Source organism: Blennius ocellaris (assembly GCF_963422515.1).
Source record: "Blennius ocellaris genome assembly, chromosome: 10".
Lineage (NCBI taxonomy): Eukaryota > Metazoa > Chordata > Actinopteri > Blenniiformes > Blenniidae > Blennius > Blennius ocellaris.
Window position 1 is genome coordinate 13,743,564 of NC_137659.1, and position 27,353 is coordinate 13,770,916.

Below are 27,353 nucleotides of genomic sequence, written 5' to 3' on the forward strand. Positions count from 1 at the left end.
AAGGCTGTGGATCAATCTCGGCCCCTGACTCGCCACAGGGACACGCATGTGAAACATATTAGATGACAAGTGTGAATTAAAGGTCAATGGCTTAACAAGTATGCTGCAGCCCCCCCCCCCCCCCCCCCCCCCCCAGGCGCTCTCCATCAACAAGGGAGAGTGGCTCCTGGGAGAAGCCCACCCTTGCCCACCCCGCTGCTCCTTTCCTTTCTGAGCTGTGGCAACATTTCTCTGCTTTGCCCCCCCCCTCCCCCCCCTCCCCTCCCCTCCCTGTCCAATCTGCCTCCCCTGGACCGTGGCCAGCCTGATCCCTCATCAATTCTGGTGTCAGCAAGTAAATCAATGCAGCGGCAGCAGCACTCCCAAGTCCCAGCGGGCTCTCACGGTGAGACGATCAGCCCCGCTTCCACAACCCCACCACTAACTGTTACTCAAAGCTCAGGGGTTAACTAATATTTGTCCTCTGAGGATAAACATGAAGGGCAGATCGGCGGACGGCTTGAAACGAGGTGGGAGTGGAAGGTTTTTTTGTGGGGGTTTTTTTCTTCTTTTTTTTTTTTGTTCAACTTCCATGTCCTGTATTTTAGCCGCTTTTACTGGTGGATTTCAACACATGGCTCATGGCTTGAATCTGGGATTTATTTCCTTATTTATTTATTTCAGTCTGGCGAGTGTTTTGCGCATGGATGGTGCAAGCTGGAACGCAACTTGGTGTGTGTGCTTATTTTACAAAATCTACAGTGATGACTTATCTCCAGTTCTCACCATCACACTGCAGTGGGAGAGAAAAAAAGAACCCTCAGCAACTGTGACGTTTTTATGTTGTAATACTCTCATTTACAGTCAGTCTTTACTGTAGTCCTGTTTTAAAAGCTCGTAAAAGAGAATGCTAAAGGCATTTTATAAAGCAATCTGCATGATGTGCATGTGTGATCTTTTGAAAAGAAAAAAACAAAACATGAATTCACACATTATTTAAGAGAGTTCCCTGTATGATCACACAGATTCATTCATGTTTTCCTGCTATATTTACATCAGGATATCAACAGGAATAATTATTTGCTGACCCGTGAAAGCAGATGTAAGCAGCCCTGAAGAGAAATTGAATTAGGTCAGCTTGACTTGTTCGGAAACTGCTCATCAAGCATCAAACCGAGCGTCACACTGAACTCTTCCAGTGATACAGTCGGTCTGCGGAGAGAGAAATCGGCACCCACAGTCCAAATGAAGCCTCGCCCCGAAGGAGCCCGGCACCCTGAGTTTTTCTATTCATGGCCACGCATTTCATCTACCTGCGATCGCTGATGATGATGTTTGAGCTGTTAATATTTCATGTTTGCTTGTTGGCAGCGAGTGTCAGTGTCGTACAAGCGGAGGCCTGCCTTTCGTGATGCACCCGCTCTCACAAAGTGAATAAAACATTAGCATGTGTGCGCTCCTGTAAGCGCATTGAGAATGCAGAGTTGTGTGGCATTTGGACTCCAGCGGGCGGTGGCTGGAGGGGGGGGGGGGGGGGGGGGGGGGTAAATGCCATGGGTGGTGATGCTCTGAAGTTCCAACTGAAGCATTGTTTTCTTACCCCCCGAGGGGCAGAATGACTCCACTGCTGCTGCAGTTTTATGGGAGGGGGGGTCTGGATTTGAGTAATAGCAGTTAGGCCATCTCAGAGGCATTGTAAATTTCACAGGAAGTGTGGGGGGGGAACTGTGGAACAAATGGGATCTTTTTCAACCTGAACGGGTTTCTGGGAGTTTAACGGTAACACTTTGCCGAGGAGAGTTGTTGGCAGACGCAAACCTTTTTCATGCTGCATTTAAAAAAATATTTTTTTTTTTTCGTGTTTCAGAGCAACACATGAGCCGGGACTCAGATGTTAAGCTCGGGGATCTACAGCGTTACCCTCTCCTCTTGCCTGCTAATAATAGTTTTCGCGAAGACGCCGTGATTCTTCAAAAATCTTCGTAGACAAATTCCCCCCCCTCCCCTCCCCTCGCTCCACCGGGGAGGTCAAAGGTCCGACCCCTACATCTGCTAGGGCTTTGGTATCTCGCTTCAACCGGGGTGCAAATCTGCTTACACGGTGGGGGCTTGAGCCCAGCCTCTACGGATGCAGGTTTGGTGTCACCCCACTGCCACCCCCCCCCCCCCCCCCCGGTATGTGCGTGGTGTGAGGTGAAGCCTGTTTAAAGAGGCTCAGGTCTGCGGCGAGATGAGTTCTGAGTAATTCAGTGTGTTTTGCCCGCGGGCACCGTGAGACGGGGGGGGGGGAGAAGGAGGGCCGGATCAGACACTCCGGGGACGGGACTGAATCCGTGGATCAGCAGCTCGCAGTCCAAGAGCGTTCACTCAGCTGTGTGCCGCTGCGGGCCGAGTGTAGCCAAGCGGAGACAACAGCCGCTGATTTCACTGATTAGTTCCTCCTCTCTGGCTCAAGTCGTGCTAATCAGTAAAACAACCTTGTTCACAAACGCGTATTTGAGCTCGACAACCGAAGTTATTAACTGCTGTCGCTCAGGCCTTTCCACATACGAATATTCAAGACTGAGAGTGCTTTCAGAAACGAACAACAGGGCCGGCTTTTGTATTTAAAGCTCCCAAATATAAACGTGCATCAATTTGATGCAATGCTTATTCAATAACCTGCCGGCAAATGGGATTTCTATTGTTGACAAAATTGGATGCAGCCATTTATGCCCTTTTTAAATTCAAAGAGTTTTACCTTTTGAAGCACTTTTGATTTGTTTACTTTAAACATTGAGCCCACTTCTCCCTCCTTTAAAACATTGTCATGTGTACATTAAAGGAATCCCATCAAGGCCTGCTAATCACAAGCTAAACCGATCTATGATTCCTTTGGCTCCCCTTAAAGAAATAATCGAGCTTATGCGATTAGCGAACGCCTAACGAATCATGGTTTAATGATGTTTGATTTGTAGTTACATCATACATTAATATGTATGCCACTAAATACGCGGGAATCCAGTTTCGTAGAAACGAGCTTTCAGAGCTTTGATGGTCCATCAAGCATTAACTAATCAACATGAACTTGTAGTGACTTGATCGGCTCACAATGTTGAGCAATAGGAATTCATGAGACATTAATGATTAAATCATCATGAATCATGCTTGGAGATCTTTTTGACTTTGATGAGGTTTCGGGAGCAAATTGACGAGTTTCACTCAGGTTGAGTACCGGACTTTAAAAACAAGTCACGAGAAGATGAACTGATTCAACCTTTAAGAGACACAAGGACACCAGAGTCTGAAGGTCTGCAGACTTCATCATCCATTCCCTTTGTCTCTGTTATGTGTTTATTTTATTTAATTTTTTTTCTCCACCCCACCGTTCCTCTCACATTTACCGCCGACGCGACAGGTCGCATCCCCGGTGAAAGCAGTCCGTCCACTTCTGCACATGAACAACAATTTTATCCTGCTTCAGCAACCTTCTGAACCGAGCTGGGACCCCTCTGGGCCTGATTTCAGCCAGTGACTTCCTGCAAGACGGTCGTAACATAGGTGTGATTTGTGTGTGTGTGTGTGTGTGTTCGAACTCCTGCTGTGCCAGCTCACTCGTTCACATCTGTTGCACCCCCCCCACCCCCGTTACTCCCGGCACCTCAGGTGGAATGACATGACCACCTCCCGTATCCCACCTCCACGCCGCTCGCACAGACGGAGGGGCGTAGCAAAGGTGCAGCAGCCTTGAAACAAACTGGCTGCATGAAAGAGGGCCATTAAATGAATGGGTGGTTACAGCTTCCAAATGTTAACGTTCAGCGGCTCCGTAGGTTTGCAGAAAATGTAAAATGGCAACGTTTCCTTCTGGGGAACGCGGCTGTCGTGTCTGTTTTTTTTTTTCCGGCCAGAACGTATCCTCCTCATCATCATCATTGTCATCATCATCTGCCTAATGGCTTATCAACCGAACGGAATGACTCCCCTGGAAAGTGGGATAGGTCGATGCTCTATGAGCGAATTTCGATTTTAAAAACACAAAACGTATTTGTACAAACAAACGACGATTCAATTAGCATTTTTCTTTAATTTGCCATTCGGTGGAACTCTGAACCGTTATCTCTACGGTTCAGCTGGAGTTTGTATTTTCTACAGTTTTTCAAGTATCCTTTTTAAAATTGTACTGATTAACAACATTTCAAAAAAAAGAAACTTGGAGAGCATTTTAATTCATTTAGCTGCAAAGAAGTCCTTAGAAATAGATGTTAAAAGGTTATTTTGCATGCTCTTTTGAGAAAACAAGGAACAAATTAGGTTTTACTGCATAAACTTGCCATTTCTTGAAGGGGATTTCACACATTGGGTTCCTGTTTCGTTTCCTTTACAACACACACAACAGTAATGATCAACTGTTTCTATTTACACGCAAGTAGCATGCAAACTAAGAAGTCGGAAGTCCGATCACTTGCTGTGGGTCTTGTGATGTGAACATGACCACATGAGTAGATCATCTGTGTGCTTAGTCTCGGCTGTATCCGTGTCTTTCTTCATCCTTGAATCTCTGCGGCACACGGTTAAACAACAGAGCAAAGCAATTTAGTGTGGCTATCTAGTGATCTATCCTGTTGAACGGACCGATCTCTGTTCCTTATCTCGAAGCCTGTGAAAAGGAGAGAAGTCGCTGGGGTTTGTTTAATGAACACACAGCGCACTCTGTAAACACCGCTCATACCTCTGGCTCCACGGCTACAGATGGACGCCTGATCTGTCTGTGTAATCAGACTATTCAGAATATTGATGCATAAAAAGCCAAGGACACAGCGTACTGTAACTGCACTGTCTTCAGCCCGCCACCAGAACAAAGCCATGTTTCTTCTGCACAGGACACAGCTATTTGTTTTAGCCTCTCACACCCTCGTTTGGCGCCGTTATCAACAACTTGTGAGCAAATGGTGCACAGCAGGCGTCGTGTCATTGAGTCTCCGCGAAGAAAGTGTAATTGTTTCAGTAATTACGTGCAAACAACAACAGAACAATGTGAGCCGGCGGCGGCCACAGCTGCATATCGAGAACGCGGCGAGGGCCGACTTTCCTCCTTGAGGTGTGACGGACTGGCCGGACCACCGCTCTCAGGCGACGCCTGACCGACAGCAGTGTGACACCAGCGCTCATCCACGTCCTGCTGTTTATTCCCCCGCATATCCTCTGATCAGTGCGCCTGGCGCTCGCCTCCTCCCCGCGAACAGCCAGGTGACGAAAACATCTGCTCAGATCACGTCTCGATCTCGCGTCTGACAAACCGGAGTTGAGTGACGCAGCGAGCGTGACATGATGAATGTCGTCGTGCTTATGTGACCCCCCCCCCCTCCAGAAGTAGACGGCAGCCAAGGGAACATTTTCCTCTGAACGCGGTCCAGGGTGATACTTTGTTCTTAGTCCCGCAAATGAATATTCAAAGAAGTGCATTTGTGCCAAAACACACTGATGGAGAAAGCCTTAATTAGCCGACTTCAGAGACATGCCACCATTGTCAGTTCTTTCATAAACTGAGCGTGTGTAGGTGGGGGGGGGGGGGTTATAAAAGAGAGTGAGTGCAAGTTTTACCTGGCTCCTTTGTTGAGCACAGGGAACTCATGTGCGGTCCTTAATGCTGTGCATCAATTTGGTTTTTCTTTCCTCGCACCGTTTAATTCCAGCTGGTGAACCTTCCTCCTACTCTTAATTTGCAGAAACCCTTATGGACAGTCGGTGGGCTACCACAGAGCTGGCTTGGACCACATTCCCAGAGAGTGGGGTGAGTTAATGTGTTTAGTTTTTTTTTGTGTTCTCTCTCTCTCTCTCTCTTTCCTCTCTCTCTCTCTCTCTCTCTCTCTCTCTCTCTCTCTCTCTCTCTCTCTCTCTCTCTCTCTCTCTCTCTCTCTCTCTCTCTCTCTCTCTCTCTCTCTCTCTCTCTCTCTCTCTCTCTCTCTCTCTCTCTCTCTCTCTCTCAGAAGTCTTTAACAGCATTTGTTCCATTTTGCTTGTTAATAGAGCCCAGTCTGCCTTGAACAGCACACCTCCTACTGTTTTATATCTTTGTTTTTGCAGTGCATGTTTGCTTTCTTAGATACCATAAAGCAAATGAGAACCACACTGTGTGACACTGTGTGGAAGAAATCAAAGATTTCAGTATTTAGACCGTGCTAAAAAAGCTTGACGGAGTGCGTCAAATCCCTGCAAATTGTACTCCAAACATACGAATGGGCAAACACGCAGCAACATGAGGCAAAACCCCACAGCGCGTGAGGACTATTAGGTAGGCTTTACCTTGCATGTCTCCCCAGGATAGAGGGCCTGTTAATTGAAAGCATGTGTCTGTGTCTTTCATAATATGGGCCCATAAGCGCATTACCGGCAGAAATTAAGGTTTTTGGCTGATACCCCCTATAGGAATTGTGAGAAAATAAAACAACATGAATTTGACCCCAGGGCTAACAGCCTGACAGACCTCCCCCACACCCGGCCAGTGTAATTTGTCTTCGCTACGTGAGCGCAAAGTCAGTCAATGGAAATGGTGGGTTTCCATGGAAACGATCCTCGGCAGCCCCGGCTCCTTCCCTCGCCTACAAGGGCCGGCTCTAAATGTCCTAGCACCCATGAAGTCATATGTCACAACTGGCGAGGCAGCCCCTCTCCTCACGCCTGACAAGCCCATACGTTCAGGGGCCAGCAATTATCATATTTGTCAGGTAGTGCATCAACGTGTTGCCGGTGATTTACGACATCTAATGCTGACTCGTGGGCTCATCGTTTGGGAATAAATTGCACAGGAGCTCGGAGACGTGAGATGAGTTATGCATTATTTTCTTCCAGTTGAAATAATCAATTTCTTGGAGGTTCATTTGTTATGGAAACGAAGCATTCGGTCCAATGGGGAATTGGGAAAGAAAAAAAAAAATCAAAAAAAGATTGACTCCTCACAAGGTTATTTCCTAATGGACTGAATTTATTGACCGATGCCACCATTTATCATGGCTTCTAATGTTAGTAACCACATACAAACACCACCGTTAACAATATACTGTAGCACTTTGTATTATCCTAATTTGTCATGCGTAAACACATAAGGCCTCTGCATGTCTTATTTGTACTTAAATCACTCTTTCCAGAGCTTCACGCTATTAAAAGATATCAGTCTGGCAGGTATATAAACTGTTGCTGTACGTGTCGGCATGAGAGGATATACTGTCCATATAGCCTACGTAACCTGAAGTGCTCAGGAGTGCTGCTGGTGGTGCAATCACGCTGAAAGCATTGCGTTTAGATAGCCGTTTTAATAAATAACTCCCTGTTTGCATTATAGATATGGTTTTACATATAACAAATTTATGTGTTATAGAGACCAAATCTCCTCTCGAGGCTGTTTGGATTGCATTGCAACAGATAGAGATGTTCTTCCTGTGAGGGTGTCTGCAGTTTGTTTAATAGCCACTGAAGGTAGACTTTGATAAAGCTCCTTGACTAACGCATTTGTGATGATCCGGGCTGCAAAATGTCCCTTTTTTTTGTGTGTGTTTGTGTGTGTGTTTTTTTTCCTCCAAATCTCCAGCTCCAGATCGACATCAGAACCAAACAGTCATAATGCGTGAAATGTGTTTTAATGGGAAAATGTCTTCTATTAATAGTCCATAATGATTGGAATTTTCTGAATGATTCATGCAATTAGAAGCGTTTTAGCAGCAAATTATTCCTCACAGGCCACGAGTACGCAGCACAATGTACGGATGTGTGTCCGTGTGCATGTGCTGTGTTTCCGTAATCTGCTCGTACCAGACGTTGCTGTTTTGAAGATCCTCCGCGCTTCAATGGTCTGCATTGGGATTCGCTGCGTTTAACATGTGTTTGTATTAATTAACAGTGAGCTTCTGTTGCGGAGCCGTCATTGCTGAATGAGAAGTGGAGGACTGTTTTTGCATTATGAATAAGTCTGATTAGATAATCAATTAAAAATTGTCCTCGTTTAATTCCTAAACCCACTCCGGTCTTCATCTGTTGTCCGTGGTGCATTCAAGCATCAGGTTTTCCTTCTCTCTTCTGTTCTTAGTGTGTCTCACTGTTTTTTGTTGTTGTTTTGTTTTATGCAGTGGGAGGAGGTCAGCGGCTATGACGACTCCATGAGCCCGATCAGAACCTACCAGGTGTGTAATGTCCGACAACCCAACCAGAACAACTGGCTGAGGACTGATTTCGTCCCCCGTAAGGGTGTGCTGCGGGTTTACGTGGAGCTCAAGTTCTCCGTCCGCGACTGTGCCAGCATCCCCAACATCCCCGGCTCCTGCAAAGAGACCTTTAATCTGTTTTACTACGAGTCAGACGGGGACACGGCAACAGACACCAGCCCACTGTGGAGGGAAAACCCCTACGTGAAGGTGGATACTATTGCCCCAGATGAGAGCTTCTCTCTGCTGGAAGCCGGAAGGATCAATACCAAAGTGCGCAGCTTTGGGCCCCTGTCCAAGGCCGGCTTCTACCTGGCCTTCCAGGACCTGGGAGCCTGCATGTCTCTCATCTCGGTCAGGGTTTTCTTCAAGAAGTGCTCCACGACCATCGCCAATTTCGCCGTGTTCCCCGAGACCGCCACGGGGGCGGAGGCGACTTCCCTGGTGATCGCTCCCGGAGCGTGTGTGACCAACGCCATGGAGGTGTCCGTCCCACTGAAGCTCTACTGCAACGGGGACGGCGAGTGGATGGTTCCCGTGGGCTCCTGCACCTGTGTGGCTGGCTTCGAACCTTCTGCCGACAGCACTCAGTGCCAGGGTATGTGTATTTAACAGACATTTGGACTTTTATTTAACCAAAGCTCCTTTATATGCTTAGTGCAAGTCACCTCAGTCTGTGCCCTCTTCTCTGCATTTATTGTGTGGCTCCTGAAAGGGGGTGAAGGAGGGTGGAGGAGAGTATGAATTAATGAGGTGTTGCAGCAAGGAGCCGCATACAAATATGGTGTGAGGGGGACAGAAGAGAGGGAGAGAGAGAGATGGTAGAGAGAGAAAGATAGCGGGAAGGCACAAAACAGAGAGCCAATAGATTTGTGCGAAGAAAATGCAGATAATAGAAGGGAGAGGCGAAGTCCAGGGAAGAGCGATATTAACCGAGGGGGGAGAGATAGCAGGAGCTAAAAGGCGTGAATCGCAAAAGATGGAGCAGAAACAGCAGCTCAAAGCAGAAGAATGAAAAGGAAGGGAGGCTGCAAGGAGTCAAACACAGACCAGCGCAGCTTCCTCTCACCTGGGCGTGAGAAATGGTGTCTAACACGTGCTGGAGAGCTCATTCGTTGCCATTTGGCTGCTCAAGGTTAAAAGCTTGCCGCCAACGCCTGATAAAAAGCTCTCCAGGGCTTCAGCCAGCGGTTGCGATGAGGAAGTGTAATTTCCTCCACGGCCTCCCGTTAGTTAATCTACAGGCGGCCACACTCATTAACACCATTCAGACCAACGTGAGCCAACACTGCCACGCTAACATTAATCACTCAGACATTTCATTTCTTACCTCCGTCCCGCCACTCGCTCGCAGCCAAATGCTGCATGAGATGGAGAGGAGAGGAGAGGAGAGGAGAGGAGAGGAGAGGAGAGGAGAGGAGAGGAGAGGAGAGGAGAGGAGAGGAGAGGAGAGGAGAGGAGAGGAGAGGAGAGGCGAGGCGAGGAGACGAATAGAGGAGACGACGAGAGACAATGGAAGGAAAAGAGGAAAATCATTGTGCCCTCTCAAAGGGGTTAATGGATTGAAGGAAGGCCGAAGGGTGATTCAGCGCCCTCTCAAAAAGAAGTGGGGAAAACAAACAAATAAAAGAAAATGACGACGCCCTGTGTTAAAGGAGGCAAAATAAATCAGATCAGACTGTAGAGCCTAAAGGTCTCTGTGAATTATGAGAGAATAAAGTACATTTTCATCGTAGATTCTTTGGCATTCTTTGCAGCTGCGGAGCCATTAGCTGTGCTGATTTTTCCTCAAAGTGCCATTGTTGGGAATTAGGGTGGTTGAGAGTTTAAACCAAAAGACCACTTAGCCTAACCAGTTAATCACACTTTGTCTTTTCTCTCTGTGTTTTGCTGACTGGATTTTTACGAGCCGTCACGCTGACACGACAGATGTTTGCCAGAGACCCCACTTTTACACCAGCGGTCAGGAATGTGGCAAACAGTAAAACGGGGGGGCTCTGGAGGCTGATATAGCCAGACCTTTTGCCTCTAATCCCCTTTATCTGGATCCTTCTTTAGTCTGGGCTTATGCAGGTTTATCCTCAAGACTCCATATCAACCAAGCTTCAGTGTGACACTTTGGAATTCAAATGAATCACTTGGATACGTCGACGTAAGATCACCGCACTTTGTTATACATCCGTAATAAGTTTTGCCGGGCTAATTTTTGCGTCTGGTCGGAAGTCCCTTCATTTGAGTTGATTCATGGGTTTATTACAAAGCTGCTCTGCATGCATGTGGCGGCCTTGTTTGTATTCAGCATCGTGGTTTGCAGAACTGAGGACCGAGCAGACACTGATTGATGGGTTTAGGGTGTATCCCTTCTCTCAGAAGCATTCTCCATCCCTGTTTGTCTGACAACGGCAATCTCCTGTCAGCAGTCCGTCTTCATCTTTATCCTCCTTTTCCTCCTCTTCAACGCGAAACTTTGCTGTCATCCCGACTCTCTTTTTAGGGAGATTAATGTCACAGAGTAGAGGGAGTCGAAATGAAAGAGCAGATGCAAATGTATAGATAAGCCCTCACGCCTTAAGTGTTTGCTATTTCTCATGTACATATCAGCATTTCCTCCGTAAATATTAAGCGTCGCAGGTGCTTTCGCAGGGACGGCTTTTTATTCTGTGACAGTTGTGACAGCCGCTGGTCTTTCAGATAAGTGACAGCGCACTGTTGTTTTGTTTTGTTTTGTTTTCCCCAGTTGTTGTTTTTGTTTTGTTTTTTTCCTTTTCTTTTCTTTTCTTATTGTTCTTTTTCATTCTGTCTCCCACTCATCCAGCTTGCATCCCGGGGACTTTCAAATCCAAATTCGGAGAGGGCTCGTGTGCACCATGCCCGTCCAACAGTCGCACCAGTGCACGAGGAGCCAATATTTGTCCCTGCCAGAATGGCTTCTACCGCGCTGACAGCGACCCCCCTGACTCCGCCTGCACCAGTAAGTCATCCTCCACTGCACAGACGGAGGGAGAAAATCGTTTTCGAAAAGTTAGAAGAGGGTTCAGGTATCATACAGTGGCATGCTTCTTCTTATTTTTTTAGTTTTTAGTTTTTTTCCCCAAAATCTACACACGCTTTTTATTCTTTGTATTTATTTTTGACTTGTATTTTATGTAGGCACCAGAAATATTGTATTTTTATTTTTATTTTTTTCGCTGCTGTGATAGTTCCTTTTATATGGAGCTCCCCAGCCGCTGGAAATATTTGGTTTTGATGGATGATATTGTCGTTTCATGGGAAATGTGTGTGCAAGCACTAAAATAATTCCAATGTACACACAGGCAATTAACCAGCTGGAGGGCAGACACTGCATTTAGCTCGTTGAGTACTGTTTAAGTACTGCATGACTCTTGTCATCATTCAAATGAGAGCTCTGTTTGTGGGCCTGGTGTGAGTTTTGACGGTCTGGTTTTTGCTGTTGTCACCACAGCTGGACACACGAAAGAGAAATACACCAACACAGGAGCGTGGGACCTGGGGGTGTTGAATATGACTGCATTAATATAACAGGGTCTGTCTCAAGTCATGCTCTTTTGATACTTGTAGTTGCTATTTTCAACGTATAAGTGCCGTCACTCTAAAATGCCAGCGTGTAGGGTGCTACACGACCCCGGATGTAACACTCACACACTTAGCGGTGCTCGGGCTGTGGAGAACGCTGCTTCTCACAGTCTGTGGTTGCCATTTTGGCTTCATGGCATGAGGAGAAGAGCTGCAGCTGCTGTGAAGCCAAACATCTCTCAGCAAAAATGGAGGACGTGTCCTCGATTCATTCTCGAAGGCCAGGGGCTGGAGAAGGTGGGCGGCAACATGTTTTAATCTGAGGATGGAAATTCATTCCTCAGAAAAGGTCATTAGTCAGCTGAACATTAAATACAAAGACAAGGTTGATGAGTTTTGTCCCTGGAAAATCACTTTATAGCTCAGAAACGTGTTTGAGGTAGTACATTGATATTATATTTTAGAGAAAGCTACTTTACATGCCATGCAAGTAAACGTGCTAGCATGTTGTGCAATCTCCAAATGTTTATTACCAGATTAAGATACGGCTGAATTTTTGCAAACATCAGTCACAGAGTTGCAGCAAAACATTCTCTATTATCTAAAACATACTTTCCTTCAGAATCTCTATTATGAAAAGAGACACCAATAAATACACCTCTGTAAACAAGGTCTGTTGTCACGCAAAAAAAACACAATAAGCATTTTTGTAACATCATTGAAGGTTTGATCTCATTGCTGGTCAAGAAGAGGACATCCATCCATCCATCCATCCATCCATCCATCCAGTCATTTTGTAATCAAAACGCCGGGTCCAGCCTGTCAAATACCGCAAGCTAATTAGAAATGTACGAATCTTTTGTTCTGCATTACCTGTCATGGAGAATCGCTTTGAAACTTCATCCATCCATTTTCTTTTCATTCATTCAGTTTCTATACCTCTTTATCCTACTTAGGATATGTCATTATGTCAGCAATGCCATTATCTTTTATTTGATAAACCCAGTCATCTACCTAAGTATATGTACTTAAGTACTGCACTTAGGTACAGTTAAACGGTACTTGTAAATTACTTTGGTATTTCCCTTTGATGTTCCCTTAAACCTCTATAATTCCAGGGGAAATATTGTTCTTTCTGCTCACCGGCGTTTATGTTACAGTTTCAGCAGCTTTCATAAGAAGTTTAAGAGACTTGATACTAAAGGTCAACTGATAATAATTTGAAATTCACAACACAGTTGAAGATTGAACGGATGATTCACAGCCTTTCTGTCTTTTATAGAAACAGTATTAAGACTCTTTTTTTTTCCATTTTTCCATAGATCTTCTATACTGATTCATCCTTCAACTTAGGATCATGGGACTTGAGTCAATCCCAGATGATTGTGGTTATAGGGGACGTCCTGGACAGGTTACCAGTCCACCACAGGGCGGACATAGAGAAACAGAGAGGCACACATACTTTACATTCGTACCTATGGGCAATTTAGAGTCACCAGTCAGCCATATGGTTATAGACTTTAGGAGAAAGCCCAGACATGCTCAACAAGAACACGAAACTCAATTCTACACAACAAAAGTCCTCAAGTTTTGTCTCAAACTGTGGATGTTCTCGCTGTGAGGTTAGAGTGCAGGCCACTCTATTGCCATACGGCCCTACTGGCTTAACCAGGCTTTGTAATTTCAGTGGGAGAGATGCTTGTTCTGGTTCAGCTTCAGAATCCCACAGTAAATCCCTCACCAGGAGTGTGAGGTGGGCCTTCACATGCTTGTGCGTGCTGGAATGGAAAAAGTCTCTTCACACAATCAGCCACATTTATCCATTTGAAATCCACACCCACTTGAACACCAATGGTGTCCTCCACTCCACTGGGAGCAACTGGGGGGGGGGGGGGGGGGTTCAGTGTCTGGCCCATGGACAGGTGGCGATGGGAATCAAACCTCTAACCTTCAGAAAATGTCATTGTAAATTTGGTTTTTCGGGCACAGATGAAGTAGTGACGAGGCTCATTTCAATCAAGAATTGATTTCGCAAGACAGAAATCCACATTGCAGAAACAGAAACGAACGGAAAAAAAGTCACGTCCATTGCTTTCAATGAAATTAGTGTCAAACTGAGGGCTGACTTGCTTTGAATCGGTGAACAGGAGCTATTACGCTTTGTCTGGAAGCCTCTGCCCTCATCCCTCATCATAATGGGAACACTTTTTTAAGTAATGCTCCATGACCAATACCCTTGTCAATACAAATCTTCAAGCAGCAATGTTTGTGAGCTTGTTGGCAGCACCTCAATGAAACCGACTTGTTATTTGCATGCCATTTGAACATAAGAGTTATAAAGCTTGGAAGTTGTTTCCATAAATTGCCATCTTCCCATCAAACATGGGATGTTGTGCACATGGCCTGCTCAAAGATGCTGTTTACACTCCCCGACACAGATATTTTTGAAAGTTCATGCTTGGGTTGAACTTTCTAAATGGTAAATCTGCAGCTGGATGTCAACACTTCAAATGGTAATTGTGCATTTGGTGGCAGGCGCTCAGGTCTGGAGCTGACCGCAGAGCTTGGTATACACGGACAACAGGCGTCTGAGAGAAGTACCAGCAGTCATGCTGATGGAGAGCGACATGTGCTGCTTTGACCGTGTAAAGTCAAGCCCCAGGGGCCTTTCGCCACGTTAAATGACACACTCGGCCCGCAACTGTCTTCCCCAGATCCTCGTCACAGGAACACTGTGGACTCTGACACTGACCAGTGCGCGCAGACAGGCGGGCAGGGACACAAGCACCACCTTCGACTAAACATGCAAACACACACACACACAAGCACACAGGCCTGACAGCTCTGTCCCTGCGGTCTGTCAGAGCTTGTGCCAGGCAGCCTGTGCTTTGTGGTGGAAGCTGTGTGTTGCACAAGAGAGGCTCAGCCAGTCAATGGCCGGCAGCTTGGGCTCAGCGTGTGTTTTAGATGGGTGTCCAATTAGAAGAACCTCCACTCTGAACTGTCTCTGCCTAATTAGAAAGGACAGGGCGAGTGAAGCCCAGCTCAGGGCGAGCCAGTGGAAGAGCCGAACTCCACGGACAGGCAGCTTTTGGCTGTTAAGTGCTGATAGTCTGGAAGAATCCCTCCTCCTTCTCTCTCTCTCTCTCTCTCCCCCTCCCTCTGTCTGCTGTGAGACAGGTTAGACTTTCTGCTGCTGGAAGCTTCGAGGCATGGCTCCTCACTCCACTCGCTGTAATGGAATGAAACGCGCGTTCGCTGAGCCGATCTTTGTAGCGTTCCTCAGTGGTTATCATACGTTATCCAGGTTTCAAACACTCTTCACTCAAAATACAGCGCCGCTTATTGAGGCATGGCGGCCCGAGGTTAGACTGACACGAGAACACGAATTTATATCAGCAGCAGCAGATTAGCCAAGTTCCATAAGCACCCAAAGTTATGCATGGGAATGGACTGTGGAGGTGCTTTTTATGAAGAATAATATTACAGAGTGACCCTGGTGTTCTGCTTGTGTATTAAACCTTGTACTTAATGATGTTCCATGATGGATGATAGCTTTTCCCTGACGCCGTGATTCATTCTCCATTCTCTGGGTTTCTCTGGGAGGAAATTTACCACATTTATTTGTGTGAAAGAACAAAAAGAAAAAGAGCAGGATTCTACTCCCAGCCTAGTTTTCTATGCTAAATACTTCCTCTTGTCCTCCTAGAGAGCTATTAAAATATTTATCCACCATTGGGAAGATAATGTCAGCACTGCATAGGGAACATGACTAAAGCCTCGCTTGTGTGTTTTCATAGTCTGCCTGCCGTGCCCACCTTCCAAAACACCTACAAGCGTGTCTGTGTTTGCGCAGCTATACCCTCAGCGCCCCGCAGTGTCATATCCAGCGTGAACGAGACCTCGCTGTCCTTGGAGTGGGAGGAGCCCGAGGACACGGGTGGGCGCAGCGACCTCGTCTACAACGTCGTGTGCAAGAAGTGCCTACGAGACCGGAGCCCGTGCACGCGCTGCGACGACAACGTGGACATCGCTCCTCGCAGGCTGGGCCTGAGGCAGAGGAAGGTGGTGGTGAGGAACCTTCAGGCGCACACGCGCTACAGCTTCGAAGTGCAGGCCGTCAACGGGGTGTCCGGGAAGAACCCCGTCTCGCCCAGCTACTCCACCGTCAACATCACCACCAACCAGGCCGGTTAGTAGAAGATCTGTCAATGACACAGGATGTGTCCACAAGTTAATTCATAGAGGAGCTGCAATCAATAGCACTTAACATCACGATGAAACAGGCTGGTTGGGGGATCTTACATTCGGTCAATGTCAATGAGTGTCTTAATGGGTTTTTAGTATCTAAAGCAGTACCAGCGCTGAGGGTAAACACTGTTGAACAAGCTCATTGAAAGCGACAGATGGACAAACTCAGCTGGAGCGCTGCTTCTCTGTCAGAGCGACAGGAACGGCAGATAAAGTATACTTTTATATCTCCACCGTCAGCATTCGGCACACTGTCAACCAAGCGTCTTCTGTTACATCACTGACAATGTCACCTTTCAACAGATCCACTTAATATTTGCAGCGTCATCATCAACCAAACTCCAAACTGCTCAGCACCTTTCACAGACTGTAATTACTCTCCCTGTTAACCTGCACTTAATCCACCTTACTGCACTTTATGAACCCGGCACAATGACTGTCAATTGAGTCCCTTTTCAGGCCTCACAAATCAATAAACTGCAGAACAGTGAAGGTGAATCTTAAATCGTTCCAGGTGGAGAGTTTTGAATAATAATTATCTTACTGTGGTGGTTTTGCAGCTCCAAGTGAGAATTTCTTGGCAGTTTACCTCAGGGAATACAGTAACTATCCAGCAGCAGTTGAGTTGAACCCTCCACTCTCTCATGCCCCCCCCCCCTCCCCCCCTTCAACCCCCCCCAGCACCTTCAGCAGTCCCCACTGTCCACCTGATGCGCTCCACCTCGGACACTCTCAGCCTGTCCTGGCTGCCTCCTGAGAAGCCCAACGGGGTCATCCTCGACTACGAGATCAAATACCACGAGAGGGTAAGCTCCGATTGTCTTCCGTGTGCCTCGTTTGCTCCCGTCTTGCACGGGCAGGAGAAATATGAGGTACTGAAAAAATATTTAGAGGGGACGTGTGTGAGGAAGGGGGGGCGGACATTTCAACTGCTGGGTTTTAAATCCTAGTCAGCAACTGGTTAAGCGTGCGACGCATCGTTAATATTGACCAAATTGCAGTGAAAAGCCCTGAAGATATGGTCGTTTTAAACATCTTCGACGGTCAATTTGTGACCTTCACACTCTGCAGACTGTGCATTAAAAGACTGGCAGGGACTCGGTCGGCTCCAGCGAGGTCAACTTAACTGAAAAGGTCATGATTTCTAAGCAGACATAAAACACTGCGGAGCATTTTTGAGCTCGCCGAGGAGAATACCTTGAAAGTTTCAAAGCAGTTTCGTGTCCCTATCTGTTAAACCTCCATCTCAGCAATTGCAAATGCAAAATAGTAGTATTAGCCCAGTCATGTACAAAAGTAATTTGCATGTATTTGACAAGCTTTTCTAGATGACTTCACATTGAATCACGACAAAAGTTGATCCAGCTCCTGCTTATTGCTGGACAACCTTTTTTTTTTTTTTTTTTAATGAGCTTAAAAAGTCAATGCAAATACAAATTCATTTTTAGCCACCACCTCTCCTCCAACCTCACTCTCATTACCCGAGGCTTATTACATAATTGACTGACTTTGGCATGATTTAATGAGATGAGGTAAAAACCTGGCATGTGTATCTATTCATGAAACACTAGCTGGCTTTTAATGTCCCACCTACAAACTCAGGTCTCTGTAAGAGTTACAAGACACAGAGGACGGGACGTTAAATTCAAGTAGGGGAGACCAGTAGAGAGTTTTACAGATTTAACTCTTTTTATAGCATTTTTTTTGTGTGTGTTTTTTTTTAATAAGGTTGGTTTACAACCATGTCAGCCCAGACTTGTAAAAACCATTGTTATATATGTATATGTTTTAGAAACAGCCAGCACAAGTCAAACGTTCTTTAAAGCAATATTTCTAAATGTACGTCAGATGTTGGATACAAAATTCAGATTCTGTAAATAACATGTGGGACTTAATAGTCAGACATCAACATCATTGCTATTGTTTACCTGATCACATTTATGTTCATTAAAAATCAAAACATTATTGGCGTTCAGGTTGATTCAGTAATGCAGGCCTGTGTGGCGTTTGCATGTTCTTCATTGCCCGTGTGGCTTTTCTCCCACTTGTCGTCACCATCCAAAGACGTCCATGTCGGCCGGCGACTCCAAAATGGCCACAGGTGTGAATGTGTGTGTGGCCCGACCGTCTGTCTCTCCATGTTAGCCCTGCGGTGGACGGGTGACCCGTCCAGGGTGTGACCTGCCACTCATTGTGATGTGACTGGGACGGGATCCACGACCCGATGACGAATGAACCGAGTGTAGAAGAAGGCGGAATGGATGGATAGCGACATTCAAACTAATTGCCGAGTCCAAAATCCGGTCCCACTTTCAAAGAAGTACCAGAAAGCTATTCAGTGAGACTCGGGATAGGAAAGACAAATATTTGAACAACAAAGGATTTGGCAAGTGCATATCATTGTATAACTCCAAAGAGGATTTCATTTGGAAACGAGTGCAGGAAGTTTAGACAATTCAGAATCATTTGGTGAATCTTTGATCACTGGTGGCCGTTCACAGTTATCGTGGTATTTCTGCTGTCTCGGCTTTGTTTCTTTGAGCTGATATGAGGGTTATTAATTGTAATTCATATCATTCATTTTGAAGGGGAGCTAATTTTTCTCCCAAGTAACAGTTTTACTGGTTTGAATACAACATTTCAATCTCAGTAACGGTTAAATGCTATCATGTTCCACATTTGCTCGGTTAGAGAGAAGTGAGTGTTAATCATAGTTGTTATTTTAAAATCTGTGATGGATGTGAAACTACAGGGAGTGAATGAGGCAAAACTTATTGAATAAAATCAGCCTTGTGAGTACGCCTTTTTCGAATGAAGCCATTTAAACTGTGTTCTTATGGCCTCTTTGTAATGTCATCTGGTAAAATGGGAAATGCCTGATGTTGAGACATTGTTCTGTATGCAGAGCAAGTCTGTTTAAACTGCATCCTAAAGAAGGAGCTCGGAGGCTCCCTCGTGCTTGGTGGAAGATTTTGTTTGGGCAGAGAGAGAAAGAGAGAGGGAGAGGGTGTTACGGACTGAAACTGGCCTCTCATGCATGAGTGCTGGTAACCCTACTTAGTAACCCTGCTTTGGCGTAGTTTCTGTAAAACGCAAGCTTCTGTGGCTACAACTGACAAGATGGCGGCAAATCGCAAAATAAACGGCACTGTCAATGCAAAGGAATATACGGTTGTTCCGCCACCACCGCCACCAAATTTGTATTTGTTTACCTTCCAAGGCAAATTGACGATGATAGGATGAATTTCTACAGTCGGAAAACCACACAGACGCACGATGCCGCTGCCTCAACTGCTGCTTTCTTCACTTCAGGGTCAGGCGATGTCGCACACCGTCACTTCCCAGCACAGCTCCGCCAAAGTGGAGGGCCTGAGGGCCGCCACGCCTTACGTGGTGCAGGTCAGAGCTCGCACCGTCGCCGGCTACGGACGCTACAGCAATCCCATGGACTTCAGCACCAGCCTGCACAGTACGGATAAATTCTCTTCCTGCTTTACAGTCTGTTCTTGATGATCTGCTGCTGCAGTTTTCCTAATGAGGGTTCAAGCTTAATAGTTTTTATGGGCACCTTAATTGGTAGCCATTACACATGCAGTTCAAGCCACCCTTTAATCTTCCTCTGCTGTTATTTATTAATTTGTGTCTGCGTCTGCTCCGCGGTCCAGGTGACCCTCAGAAGTCGGTGCAGGACCAGCTGCCTCTCATCATCGGCTCGGCGTCCGCAGGTCTGGTGGTCATTGTTGCCTTGGTGGTAATCGCCGTTGTCTGCCTTAAGTAAGTGTTTGATTTTTATTACTGACTGCCCGAGCTGCATGTTTCATTTTGTTAGTTAGACTTTGAACAAAGAGGCTCATTAAATTTTAACATGCTTTCAAAGGGTGTATAGTACTTTTCTCCAGTCTGGCTGCTTCAGCTACAGAAAGGATAAACACCGGGGCTTTGCCTGGAGCTCCCTCTCTGTCTGCGCTTCCATCTGATAGCGGACATTCTAGTTTAATTTGCTGTACCTGGAAAAAGCAGCCAGCATTGATTACGTGAATGTGACTTTGTTCATGTGCGGCTTGTTTACAGGAAGCAGCGCAGCGGGTCTGAGCTGGAGTACACCGAGAAACTGCAGCAATACAGTAAGTTTATGTGTTCAGCTTGGGAACCGTCTGCTCCGTGCTTCTCTGGTCATGCCAGTACTGTTAAGCTGATTGATTCAATCAATTATCCGATAACCCGTTTAAATCAGGAGAACATTTTCCTGTTTGCTCAGAGGAAGTCCGGCCACACTGATCAGTTGAGTTGGAAAAGTAGACACTTGCAGGAGAGTAATGAGTCAGTATTGGGGAAGGAGAGGCTCTGGGCACACTGAAATGTGAAAGCAGCTAAAATTTTTGTTAATGCAACATTTTTACCCACTGGCAAAATATCTTTATGCTGACATCCACTCCACTTTCTTCCTGCGGTAGGGTTTTTTAAAAAAAATTTTTTATCCCACACTGGTACCAGACTTGAGTTAGATGTGCACACACACACTACCTTTTTCTGCTAAATTATTACATATACAACTTTCTGGATTCCAATTAATAATTGGAAGCATATTTTAATTTGAAAAATGCAAATTCTGGAGATCCACGTTGCCTGAGGATCTACACAACAATTTCTATAAAGTGTAAAGCCACCAGTGAGAAACCCCATATAGGTACGGTAATGTATGCCCCACCGCTGTATGCTGTTAATTAAAGACCAAATGCCCCAGAAGACCAAAAGATATAATTTGAATAGTGTGTTAAATTGCACATGAACAAACCAAAGTTTCTTGTACGCAACAATAGCATGACTGAACATCACTGAAGAGAGTATATCTAACATACAACATAAAATCGTAACATCTATTTGTATTATTTTGTCGACGCTACATGGGTATTGATCAATCGGTTTGTTGGTGTCGGAGGATGAAACAAATGGCTTGTATGTTCTTGGAGCTGAGGTTAAGTTTAATATGTAGCATCTCCATATTTTGACATGATCATATTATTATTTTAGGCTGTTTGTTGCAAAGCTTCGTGTCACTCCCTCAGCCTGGGGAAACCTGTCTTGTTTTTGACAATGGGTTTTTACGAATGCTGTGATGCTTTACTGCCGTGTTTATGATGATCATGGCCAGAGTTAAACAATCAGTTGAACTGCATGTTTTTAGCAGCTTCATCAGTGATATAGCTCAGGCCTTATGCCCGCTACGCACCCTGCGATAGCGGTTGTTGGACAATCGCGGCAACATCTTTGGTCTTGGCTCTAAATCATGACAAGATTGAGACAGTGTCAGATATTTGGGGCTGCTGCAACCTGTCTGTCATGGCAACATGTCGTGACGTTTTTTGGGGGGAAAATGAAAGACCATGAAAATAAATGCTCACTTAAAAATGCTAGTCGATACTAACAAAGACTTACTTCAAGTCTCTTTTTGCAAAAGTGGCATCAGAAGTCGGCCTCCCTTTCTCGTCGTACAGTGTGGCTGGCGAGCTGTGAACTCACACAATCGTTGGAATATGTGTCGGAACCTTTAGACTGCTGCGAGCAACAAGATATTTTCACACGGTCACCTTCCACATGTGAAGCATCAAAACCGTGGCACTGGTGTGCTTTAGACAGAGGATGAACTGACTCGTTGCATGAAGGGACCGTACCAGATGAACGTTGGTGCTTTTGAGGGATGAGTCAGAAAACTTCTCTCATGAAACGTGTGAATATATATAAGGTAGTGAAAATGAAGAAAGAAAGAAAAAAAAGCTATTTTACGTTTCATGAAAGCACAAGAAGCCAGATGATTGCCAAACTCTTCGAGATTTGTCCTGTTAAAGTCTAAATTATGTGCGCAGAACCTCATTTGTCACCCGGCAGCTGTTGAAGTAATTCAGTTTGGAGCAACGCTGCAACTCCAGCACGGCTCGAGAAGAAGAAAAAATGTCTGACTCATGCTGGACTATTGATTTCTGTCATATTACTCAGCCGAGGACGTATACGAAGCCTTTGTCTTTAAATGAATGTATTCATTTGACGTTCAATACGGGAGCTGGTTCCTATTTACCGTTCTGTTTCAGTTTCTCCGGGCGTCAAGGTTTACATCGATCCTTTTACCTACGAGGATCCAAACGACGCCATCCACGAGTTCGCCAAAGAGATCGACATCTCCTGCGTGAAGATAGAGGAAGTCATCGGTGCAGGTAAAACAACGCCGCTGTTTTCATCTAAGAGGACAGAGAGTGATTCGGGCTCATTAATCATTCATCTGAACAGGAGTGTGCCATCAGGCCCGCGGGGTTCCGCTCGGTAAGGGTTAGGATCCAGAGTGCATGAGAGCGGCCGGTGGGAAGGATTGAAACTCTGGAGCTCTCGCTCGTCCCCCAAGCCTTGCTCTTTTTTTTCTCTCTCTCTCTCTCTCTATATCTCTCTGTCTCTCTCTCTCCAGCAGCATGTTGTGTCCTGACTTTGCCTCAAATGACGTTCTGCTCCTGCTCGTTCAACCTTCCTCCCTCCCTGTCTTTCTTTCTTTCTTACCCTCGTAAACCTTCGTGCTCAGGCACCAAATTTAAAACCCTCAAGTACCTCGCCCATCCTCTGTCGCCCTGCACCGCTCCCAGGTTGCACACTCGATCGATACCGGTCACCCCCTCTCTTCCCAACCTCTTTGACCCTTGACGTCCCACCCCCCCGCCCCCCCACCACGCCTCTCTTTTAGAATTCTCTCCCACAGTTGAAGCCGACCCTCAACTCAAATCAGCTCCTTCACTCCTGATGTCCGACCAGTGACGCTCCCTTTCCCTGCACTCCTCCCCCGACGCCTCCTCCTTCTCCTCTTCTTCCCTTCGACTCACTCCGATCACCCTCACCCCCTCCCCGCCACCATCCCCCTCCCCCTCCACCTTGTCCCCCCCTGTCCAGGTGAGTTCGGCGAGGTGTGCCGTGGACGTCTGAAGCAGGCCGGTCGCAGGGAGATGGTGGTGGCCATCAAGACGTTGAAGGCCGGCTACACCGAGCGCCAGAGGCGCGACTTCCTGGCAGAGGCCTCGATCATGGGTCAGTTCGATCACCCCAACGTGATCCGACTGGAGGGCGTCCTGACGCGGAGCTGCCCGGTGCTCATCATCACCGAGTTCATGGAGAACGGCGCGCTCGATTCGTTCCTCAGGGTAAGCTCAGCGGAGAAGGTGCGTGCCGCGGCACCTCTGACAGAGAAGATTACTTTCTGTTTGTATCAAAGCGAAGAGGAACACACACACACACACACACACAGACGCAGACAGTCATTCACGATACCTCTGGGTTATCGGAATGTTTTACTCTCTGTAAAACACCCCGAGGCGTTCACTTGCTGAGTGATAGAGATTAAATGTGCAATATAACGCCTGGAGACAGGAATAGTGTCTCTGTTTGACGTGACTGACTGATGCTGACAGGCTTTCCAGTGTACAAACTCCTGGTGGAAAACTGTCACACACACAGACCTTTGGTTAGGTTCGCCTCGCTGTATTAGAGATTCTTTGTACAAGCGCGGAATACATTACCGATCGGCCTTTTCGGCTCAGGCCACACCACCTACACAAAACGCTGAACAAAGGCGGGATGAGAAATGAAGTGTCACGAGGTACATTTCCAGCTGCGTGGGGGCCATTACATGTCATTTACATTCAATAATATGTGTTTTCTTGCATGGCTGCACTGTGAGGAAGTCTACTTACTGCGGCTGTTTGCCTGAATGAGGCCCGCGATGGATCAATGCTTTGCTGCTCGTATTAACAAGAGTGTCGGGCACCGGATATCCTGGGTAGCGTTATCAGCGATATTGATGAGCTCTGACATTGATCGGCCGTCTTGCTATATTTTCATTTTCGTGGAGCCGATACCCTAAAACAAAGCTTTTCTGCTTTTATTCAAGCTCGCCGATATGCTTGCACTCTTTCTTCCCAAAATGTCTCCCTCATAAAACACAAAAAGGCACATAACCTCAGAAACATTTTCAATTTTTAAGGGAAAGAATAATTGAGCTGTTGTGATTGAGCTGTGATTATATAATAATTTTAAATTGATTCCTGAAAGTTCAATGTGAGAAGATGCGGTTTAAAGCTCAGCTGTGTTCTTTAGACAGTTAACCAGCACCACTCGTCTGTTTTGGGTTTTTTTTTTTTTTTGGTTTTCTTTTACCCCAGCTTTCTAAATTAAATATCTCTAGATTTTAGGTTGTTGAAATAAAAATGAGGTACTTGAAGTTTTCCACCCAGGCTCTGCTCCATGGTAATTGGCATTCTCACATTTTCCTGTCATATCTCAGGAAAAGGTTTCACTTTCACTTAAAAAAAGTAAAATAAACCATTTATTAGTAATTAACGTTAAAAAAAAAAATTACTGCTCTTCCTGTGAGAGTCCCTACATTTTTAACTCATATCAATTCAGAATGTATTCATTTTGATTACTTTAAACCATTTATAGAGGAAACTCTATACTTATTATAAGTAGCTTTTGAAAGACCTTTTTTTATTTTCTGCTTTTGTTTGTTATTTTTGAATAACTTTGAAAATTTAAACTGACAGAAGAAGCGCTTCCGTATAAAGAAAACTTTCTTGGTCATTTTTAATCTTGACAGGTTTTTTTTGTTTGTTTGTTTGTTGTTTTTTTTTCTACGTGTGATTTCTCAGATGATAAAATGATAAATGGAGTCCAGCCAAGAAGTAACAGAAAAGCTGGAATAAACTGTCGTCTGAACTTGTTGTTGAAGTTAGTGAATATGTGATTAAAGAATGAGTAAATGAGGCTGTTCAGTCATTCAGGGCCGAATATTAATATTTAATTGTTTTCAATATGTGGTGTTGAGGCGCATTTTGGATCTGTGGCACGGGAAAAAAAAAAAAAAATCACATGAAGACTGGATAGATCATTTATTCAGTTAAGGCTAAATTTATGGACAGCTTTTTTTTTAATCAAGCACTTTATTGAGCAGAATTGCTTCTGCTGCTCCAATTTGCAGCTTTTCTCAATTCCTCTTCTTAATGTCTCTGTGATTTGTGTTGTTGCTTAGACTAAACACAAGGGGATTCACTAATGATCATCTCACAATTAGATTCACATTCGTTTTTCTGATAGAGAATCAAGCGGAGCCACGTTTGTATGGGGTTTTGACGAGCAGACGCATTCTCCGTGTTTTTTTTTTTTTTTTATCAAATAATGTCAGACGATATGTGTATGGTGCAGACTTGTTCAAATGATTTGCCACTGGACAAAATAGATGGGAATATTTAATTTCCTTAACGTCTGATAGTGAAATGAATCAGCTTTTAGATCTGACGAAAAGACTGTTTATTGACTGCTTCATTTGAAAAGATAATAAATATTGACATGAGAGAACGTTATAGATTTCTTTGCTTGGTCACGGTGCTTTGATCCTCTGGTTTATTAAAAAAAGAAATAGAAAATTCTCAACTACAAAAGATGTATGAAAGTGACATTTGAATATCAGTGAGACTTTTAACACATAATGGCCTCAAAGGCAAAAAAAAAAATGCTTGTAGCCCCACATCTGATGGTCCAGGCTGAGATTTTTTCCCTCATTGTCACTGACTCCTCTCAGCCAGCTGTCCTACAAACAAAAGTAAAAAAAAAAAAAAAGAAAAACAAAATCCAAAAAAAAAAAACTGCCTGGTCTGTGCTCTCCTCACCCCCGCTAGTGTCACACAGCCTGTGACTCAGAGGAACTGAGTCGGGCTCTAACGAGGAGACCGGCGAAATAAAAGTCCGAGTGTGTCGACCCACATGAGAAACTTCGGCTCCCTCGCCGAGACGCTTCCACTCAAACACGCCATGCAGGCACACGTGGGCCTCGCGCACATGCTTTACATGCCTGCTCTGAATCACGGCTGTTTATTCGTCTCTCCGCCGCGGCTTGTTCTGCTGTCAGACGTCACTGGAGTGTGCAGGCCTCAAAGGAGAGTGTTTACGGTTTTGTCGTGTCACGTCGTCTGTTCTCCGCTTTCTCGTTGCACAGTCAAAGAATGAATTGATTATGTTGAAGAGAGGGTTTTTTTTTGGGGGGGGGGGGGGTTTCTCCCTCTCCACTATATTCTACTTGCAGAGCCGTTTATAATTCTTTTCTTAATTGTATATCGACATGTCATTGATTAGTTTTCGCCCTGCTCGCGCTCGTCAGGGTTCAACGAGACGACTCGGTTCATGATGATCATCTGAAACCGTGGAGGATTTTAAAAATAAGACGCCGGAAGCACTAATCGACGATTTGCTTCATTCCTCGGAGACGTTAACAGAAACAGGCTAGAGTCTGCACGCAAAAAAGGGGGGGGGGGGGGGGGATTATCCCTTGAGTGACACGCAATTGTAATTTACCCAACAGGCCCATTTCGCCTTAATGCTCATAAGCACAAAAAAAAATAAAAAATACAAACAAAGCTTCCTGCCTGCGAGGATTTGTGTTCACAGCCATGTAACGCGTGTATCTGCAACTAGTTTGTCAGGAAGCGAGAGAATGACAAAAATACCTGCAGTGGGCTGGTTTTGGGTTTGAGCAGAGCCGCTCCGCATTCCTGCTTGTGTGCTTGTGTGTTAATGGCTTCAGTATGGCCGTAAACAGTCTAATTAATCAGCTAATTGGACAGCGTGCATGAAAAGGTCAGCTGTCAGTGACTGTCAGGAGCAGTCGGGAAGCATGATGACGGACGTCATGTTTATGTGGCCTCGGTGACTGATGGGCCTCCCTCCGGTGCTCTCCTTATCTCCTGTACTCTCCTCGAACGTCTGTTTGTCCACATTTCTCTTCTTCTCATTTTTCATTTCTGTTCCTGCGTCCTGTTTTATTAACGCCCTCTCTCTTACCCCCCCCCTCTGTTTCCGGTCTCCCTGTAGCTGAACGACGGGCGCTTCACAATGACACAGCTGGTGGGGATGCTGCGCGGCATCGCCGCGGGGATGAAGTACCTGTCAGACATGAACTACGTTCACCGCGACCTCGCCGCACGGAATATCCTGGTCAACAGCAACTTGGTGTGCAAGGTCTCCGACTTTGGCCTGTCTCGCTTTCTGGACGACACTTCCTCTGACCCCACTTACACGAGCTCCCTGGTCAGTCGAGAGACTGTGTGTGTGTGTGTGTGTGTGTGTGTGTGTGTGTGTGTGTGTGTGTGTGTGTGTGTGTGTGTGTGTGTGTGTGTGTGTGTGTGTGTGTGTGTGTGCGCGTGTGCGTGGGTTTTTGCGCTGACTGTGTTTGTGTACTCGCTGCATGTTTAATTGGGCTTGTTAATTTGATCCTCTTCACTCCTTTCACACATACATATGGATGCATGTGGGCCCATTCATGTGTGCCAATATTTACATTGGTGCGCGAGGCCGTCTGTGAAATTTGCATTAGCCCTTTTCTGCATGTGT

The 27,353-nt window shown here is 45.7% G+C and overlaps 1 protein-coding gene across 1 annotated transcript in view; it reads left to right on the forward strand.

The window, feature by feature from the left end:
- The window catches only part of ephb3a (eph receptor B3a), a gene marked incomplete at its 5' end in the record, with an annotated part of 33,903 nt that overhangs the window by 900 nt on the left and 5,650 nt on the right, over positions 1-27,353 (forward strand). The window contains 11 exons of the mRNA XM_080503191.1: positions 5,688-5,752; positions 8,082-8,754; positions 10,972-11,127; positions 15,547-15,882; positions 16,623-16,747; positions 19,254-19,410; positions 19,607-19,715; positions 20,013-20,065; positions 22,028-22,150; positions 22,869-23,116; positions 26,835-27,050. Coding sequence (XP_080359317.1) covers positions 5,688-5,752; positions 8,082-8,754; positions 10,972-11,127; positions 15,547-15,882; positions 16,623-16,747; positions 19,254-19,410; positions 19,607-19,715; positions 20,013-20,065; positions 22,028-22,150; positions 22,869-23,116; positions 26,835-27,050 — 2,261 coding nt within the window. The remainder of the gene's footprint in view (positions 1-5,687; positions 5,753-8,081; positions 8,755-10,971; positions 11,128-15,546; positions 15,883-16,622; positions 16,748-19,253; positions 19,411-19,606; positions 19,716-20,012; positions 20,066-22,027; positions 22,151-22,868; positions 23,117-26,834; positions 27,051-27,353) is intronic.